Here is a 7,040-nt window from a genome sequence, read left to right on the forward strand (position 1 = left end):
ATATGCACTTATCATATTTCTTTGACGTATAGAAGTAGTCCCATTGGACAATTATTTACTTTTTAGCATAGTACATCACACATTTTGATGCACAAATATCAGAAAATCATGGTAGCCTAGGCTCCATCAACAAAGGGGTAAAGTTCATATCTAACATTACAACTCCCACCCACAACTCGACCACCTCGTTTTCCATTGCAACAGTTGGGAAGTTCACTAATCACACCATAAAGACACCTCATACAATCAACACCAGAAAGATCCCGAGTGCATTGAGCCAAGCCATATAGTTTTAGTGATGAACCAAGCTCTAGCTCCCCAGCAGCATACACCTTTGGAATATCAGAAGCTTTGTAGGATAATATGCTTAACAAATCCTTAGCTTTTGGATTAAACGATGTGGGATTGTCAACATCTAGGACGTTACACATGTAGAACTTGTTTTTGTTATCAATTTCTCCAAAGAAATCTATGTTGGAATACTTTAGGAGGCAGTTGTCGTACCATATTATTGCTCCTTTTCTGTAAGCACAGCGGCTGCGAAGCTCTTTGCCTGCATCAACAACGCAGGTCTTACAGTTTGTGCTTGAGACATCACCTCGGCATAAGGCAAGACCACTTATTTTGTTTTGCGATTCGCCCGCTGAGCAGAGCCCAAACCCGGTTGGAGGAACTTTTGTGGACAAAAGATTGAGCAACCCTTTCATGTTCGAAGCATAAGGGCTATTGGCAGTGTAGTCTTCATGGCTAAAGCAGAAATGGTGCAAGGGAAGAGCACAATTTGCCAAGTGGAGGGAGAGGCAAAAAAATAGTAAGCTCAAAGCAACATGTTTTGAGGCCAACATTTTGAGTGAAGAGTTTTGTGTCTATGTAATTCTCTCCAAGAAATCTCTATAAATAGACAAACTTTTTCATGTTTGATTAATAAACCAAATGTCCTTATTGGAAGGGGTTAAACGGGACCATAATTTTTTACACAGCACGAAATTAGTGAGTTAAAATTAAAAAAAAACAAAAAAATCTTACAATTTAATAAAATGAGTCGAGTTAAAGTTGATTTGTATAATTTTGTACCCATCGATACTTTAATACCCGAATATGAATTACCAAATCCATAAAGAAGTCAAGTTTAGTTTTAATAAGAATCAAACTTAATATATATATATATATTGAAAAATGAGGCCATGAGTTGTAGGTATAATAATAATAATAGACCGGCGGCCGGCGTGATTGGCAGGCCAAACATTAATAAATTTGTATGGCGATTGGGCTAATGAAATAATAAGAGGTTTATGCGTAAAGGTGGAAACTCATTGATATATAAGTGAGTAAATTTGGAGTACGTTATTGACTCATGACAATGTTAAGTGGGTAAATGAACACCAATATGATTCTTGGGCATCAATTATCTAGCAATCACCTAGCATAAGCAATGCAATAAATAAATATGGGGGGACATCAATAAAACATCTGTAACGACACCTGGTTTTACAATGGGAAAATGAGTAGCACATATAAAATAGATGGTTTATAAAGACATTTGTGGGTGTTAAGTTTTACCTTACTTATACCAAGCGAAACTGAATTTTATAAGTAATTTCATACAAGTTTTAAATTCACTAAAATGCTTTTAAAGTCACAGTGTTCTCACAAAACCAATCTTAATTTTAAAAAATAAAACAAGTTTCATCAAATAAATGGTGGATTTCGTTGCATATGTATATATTCGTTGCATTGAACGGAGCACATGGATATTCAAATTAAGGGTGTCCATGATATGTTACTTTATTTATTATAAATGAGGATTGGATTACCATAAATGAAATGATTTTTTTTTTTATTAATTGTGACTATTCTACCTGGGCGTGACCACTGTAGTACCTATCCATTAGGAGCCGCACATGAGGGGCATAAACGATGAAAACCACACGCGCTCCCTAAAATCTGACTGAGCTATAGTCTGTCTCAGTTCCACTAGTTTATCAATAAAAATTCAAGGCAATTAATACTAATCAGACATATGTGGGGATTCTCAATTGTGGAGATTCGAACTCACGCCCTAATACATACCCTGACCACTTGAGAATTTCCTTGAAATGATTTGATTGGAATTTGATTTGAATAAATTTAAATTATTTGTAAGCTCTATAAATAGAACCTTGCACACAATCATATCAATGAAGAGCTCTACCTTAGTGGTAGACCTAAGTAATTTAAAAGAATTTTCCAGTTTATTTTTGTAAAATGTGTTAGTAGGGGTCACATTCCTTTGGATAACTGATATTTAGGAAGAGTTTTATGATTAAATTTGAGAAGTGAAAATCAAATTCTGAAAATTTTGCCAAACACACACTAAGTTGCTCATCGTCGTCATCAAGCTTCTTTTTTGTTTTTTTTTTTTGGACATGTTCACACAAGAGAAGGGGGGTAAGGAATTTGAACTAGTGACCTCCGCTTCATAAGACGTGATACATAGCCGATTGAACTACCCCTTGGGGACGATGTCATCGAGCTTAATGCGCTTGAGTACGAGCATTATCTGGTATATATAGAATAAAACTCTACTCATTTATGAATCTAATTTTTCCAAGTGTTATTAAGGTATTATTGCACCTATTAATGCACTATAATATGTACACGCCATTGACGTTTGGCTCATTTATGAATAAATTAAAAATCAATATTAACCATCTTGACTTCTATTTGGTCAATATTATTGCTTTCTTCAAGCATAAATTAGGAAACAAAATATTCTTGATAATATTTACAAGTCAATTGATGCGGGATGAGAAAACAATAAATTAATTTTAGTTTTATATTTTGAGAATAACTTATATAGGGAAGTTGCACAAAAGGTGAGTTTTGTGCAACCAATCATAAGGTAACACTTACGCTAAATTTATCAAACTTAATTTTTTTTAAAAAAAAGCTTAACTACACCAGATTATAAATAAAAATTAATTATAAAAAAAAATAATTAAAAAAAAAAAACACACACACACAAAATTGAAGGGGTGGCCGGCCGCCACCCCAGATTCGGATCTAGGGTGGCTGGTTGCCACCCCCAGCCCATGGGGGTGGTCGCGCAACCACCCCCATGGCCTATGAGGTGGCCGGCGAGCCACCCCAGGCCATGAGAGTGGCCGCGCAGCCACCCCCATGGCCTGGGGGTGGCAGCCGGCCATCCAAAGTGGGGGAGGGGTGGCCAACCTGCCACCCCTCCAATTCTGTTTTTTTTTTTTTTAATAAAAAAAAATTAATTTTTTATTTTATTAGAGTGTAATTTGTGGTTAAGTTTTTATTTTAAGTATCAGTCTAATGAAATTGGCTGATGTGTCAGCTTCTTTTGTGCAACCTTTTTATATAAGTTATTCTCTTATATTTTAAGAGTTATTGTAATAGGTTTAACCTAAAATCATCTAATCTAGAATTAGTGATATTTTATAAGGGAGAGACTTAGGTGGCAGATGGCAGTAGCCCAAAATGTGGTCTTTTTGGGCACTAAATGACCACGTTTTGTTAAATAAATAAATAAATAAATATATATATATATATATATATATATATTAAAATGTTAATATAAAATTCAATAAATATTAAAATATTTTATAATTAAAAATAATAATAATATCCCTCAACCCGTCGTCGCCGTCCACTCCTCAACACGTCGTCGCCACGTGTGATGTAGACGACGATCGCAGCGAGACCAGAAGTTAAAGACAACAACAAAATCAACTGCAAAAGCCTCATCTGGTGCTAATTCACTTGCTAAGCTTCGAAAATGGAAGAACTTGAAGCTAGTCGATGAAGTAGTGGAACTGGAAGCCCTGCTTTCAAATTTCTGGATCGGAGAGGAAAGAGGGGTGAGGAAATCAGAATCCATAGCCCATAAAACTATTCACAAGCCACACGATTATGGGTGTTGAGGAGTGGACGACGATGGCGGGTTGAGGGAGGGTCGGTGACGGTGACGGCATGTTCAGGGATGGACGGGGGGACGGCGACGATATTTTGAGTATTCTCGGCGTTGAGGGAGGGACGACGAAGATGGGTATCTGAAGGAGGGGCGAGGCTTAGGTCCCTCGTAGGAGGCCACTCCAAGGCCAAATGGAGGTGGTCGGCCACCCCAAAACCCAAAACTTTTTATTTATTTATTTTTGGCTTCTTTTAGGAGTGGTCCTTTTAAGGGGGCTTGGACCATCCCTTGGCAATGGGATAGACGAACCACCCGAGCCCCTCTTTAACCAAAATGGGGGTGATTGGCAAAAGGGGCGGCTGGATTTTTCTTTTTCTTTTATTTTTTTTTAGTAGTTTTAATTCTTTAATGTTTTAATTTTTTAATTATTAAATATTTTAATATTAAGTTTTTTTTTTTTTATTATTATTTAACAAAACGTGGTCGTTTAATGCCCAAAACGACCACGTTTTGGGCTCCCACAAGGTGCGGTAGTCCAAGACTACCACACCTAAACCTCTCCCTTTTTTTAATTAGATAATAAGCTTCGTCCAAAGTGAGTCAAATTAAGGTTAGAGTTTATTTTATAAGGTTTATTTAAATGTTCTTTCTACTTTTATAGAGATTAGATTATGATTAATAAAAAAGATGTTTTCTTGAAGACATTATTGCTCTCTTCTTCTTAGATAACAATGAAAAATGAAATTTCTAAGAATTTCATTTAGATAGCATTTTGATATGAGAGGTATGTAATATTTCTGTCTTCATTTCCTCAATTTCTGTCTTTGTCCCTTCACAGGTGATAATATTTGAAAGAAGATGATAAGTCATGGGAGATGGAGGATTGTAGAAGCTATCGAGGAGAAATACTCAATCGAAGGAGAGAGAGAGAGAGAGAGAACTCAAAGGAATTCGGGACCTTTTTTTTTGTTAGTTTTGTTTTGTTTGGCTTATTGGAGTGGAGAAGTGGCTAGAAGCCTAGAACACACTAGAAGAATCTGGGCAAATTAGACAAAATAAGGAAAGAGTAGGTGGGCAGGCCTTGTTTGTTGAGCAACATGGCAACACGGGCAACACGGTACTTATTGCTCATTTATTTTAAATTTAAAATAAAATAATAATGATTGGTATAGAAATTTGAAAAAATACTATTAAAAAGTAAGAAAAATTTGTTTTACAGTAATTTTTTATTTATTTAAATAGTAGTAAAAAGTAAAAGATGTAATATAAAAAATGAAAAATGTTTAGATGTTGATCTTTTTGTAAAAATGAGATGAATAGTATTTAGTGGAATAGTGGTGTTTAACAAACACCACCTTCGTTGACTAGGCAAATAGAGAAGAAAAAAAATACACAAATGGATGTGGCCCGGATTCAAAAAGAAGAACGTGTGTGGCTATGATTTAACCCACACCAATATTCTATGATTAAAAATAAATAAATGTTAGGTATTTTTTTATGTTTCTCGTAGTCATAAGTGAATATTATTTTTCTAAAAATCATATGAAAAAAATAATGACCCGTTTTTTATTTTTTGTACTTTCATTTTTCACATTGACTAAGAAGGGGCAAAACAGGAAATTGATGATTGTGACCTTTCTTTTCCAATTTTTCCCATTTTACTTTCCTCATCATGATCCACTTGTACACATCCCCAGCCTTTGTGGCTGAACCAACTCCCCCCAAGGTCATGCCTCGACCAGACCAACCTGAACCACTCCTTTAAGAACCATTGCGCTAGTGAAGTCGAAACACCAACCATGTGTGCCTTATTCTCTCTCTGTTAAAATCTTAGCACCCCCCCCCCCCCACATAACAAAACCTAGTTCCGGTCCGGGAGCCTAAGTTATACGGGAAGTATCATGCATCTCCCCAATCTTTCAATATGTACTCTTGATTCCAAGTGTCATATTTTTGGCCGTGGAAATGCATCTATAAAGTTATGATATCATGTTATATATGATTTGCACATAAATCCAGTTGATAAAAATCATGCATGCAAAATTAAGAAATGTTCATCCTTCCTGCTGAGTTTAATTAGAAGATCACCTGAGATGTCTAAGAGATGTAGATGAAATTGTTCATTGTGGTATTATGATCTGGGGCGGAACTAGAACTTTTGATTTGGAGGACAAAAAAAAAAAAAAAAATTGAAGAGGCAAAAGTTAATTTTTTTAAAAAAATTATTTTTTTGAGGACCATCCTATGGCTTGGTGGGGCCGGGGCTAGGGCCTCCCAAACCAAAGGGTGGTTCCACCCCTGGTATTATTAACAAATGTAATTTGATTTTCGGTTTATTTTGTCCCTATCTATTAAAAATTTTGGCCCTACCCATTAGAAATTTTGGCACCTTTTGGGTTAATGGAGAAATTTTGGGTCAATAGGCGGTTCAGCCACGCCGTGAAAGTAACGCAATTTTGGGTCAATAGGCGGTTCAGCCACGCCGTGAAAGCAGCGCTGCTGTGACGAATAATGGTGAATGATAGGAAATAATGGTATGTGTTGCAGATGTAGTGCAGAGTTGAGAAGAAAGAAAAAAGATAGAAGAAAAGAGGCGTACGTTTTTTTTTTCTTTCTAAATACAGTGGTTAGAACTTAGAAGATGTGACTTTGCAAGCTGGATTCAACTAATGAACTAATAATGTGTTCAACTTAATATATATATATATATATATATATATATATATATATATATATATATATTTTTTTTTTTTCTATTCTTGTTCAACTAATATTCAATTTCGCCTCCAACTTGAACCGAGAGAGCTTAGAAAAAAAACAAAAAAAAACTAACGAGATTAGAGGTGTACAATTGAGATTGTTATTAACCACTAATCGCCTAAAACTACTAAACAGAGAACCGTCTAGGTCGATTGCGGTACGGGTTATAGCCATTTAAAAATCCAGGGAACCCAATTTTTTATATTATATAATTTATATATATAATCAATGCCATTCTTTCCGGTTGCGGTAGGTCATCGTCTCTCGACTCCTACTATATGATATTAAGAAACTGTTCCAACAGCATTGATGCGCTTTAATGCTGTTAGACTAGTATAGATATATTGGATTGATACATGAAATA

General features: G+C 35.5%; 1 protein-coding gene across 1 annotated transcript; it reads right to left on the reverse strand.

Moving 5' to 3' along the window:
- Positions 1–845, reverse strand: LOC132162858 (antimicrobial ginkbilobin-2-like protein). The gene has a single exon (XM_059573078.2). The coding sequence runs from the start codon at positions 843–845 to the stop codon at positions 117–119; it is 729 nt and encodes a 242-aa protein (XP_059429061.2). The 3' UTR covers positions 1–116.
- Between the last annotated feature and the right edge of the window lie 6,195 nt (positions 846–7,040).

The sequence above is a fragment of the Corylus avellana genome, chromosome 8 (genome assembly GCF_965113065.1).
Source record: "Corylus avellana chromosome 8, dhCorAvel1.hap1.2, whole genome shotgun sequence".
Taxonomy (NCBI): domain Eukaryota; kingdom Viridiplantae; phylum Streptophyta; class Magnoliopsida; order Fagales; family Betulaceae; genus Corylus; species Corylus avellana.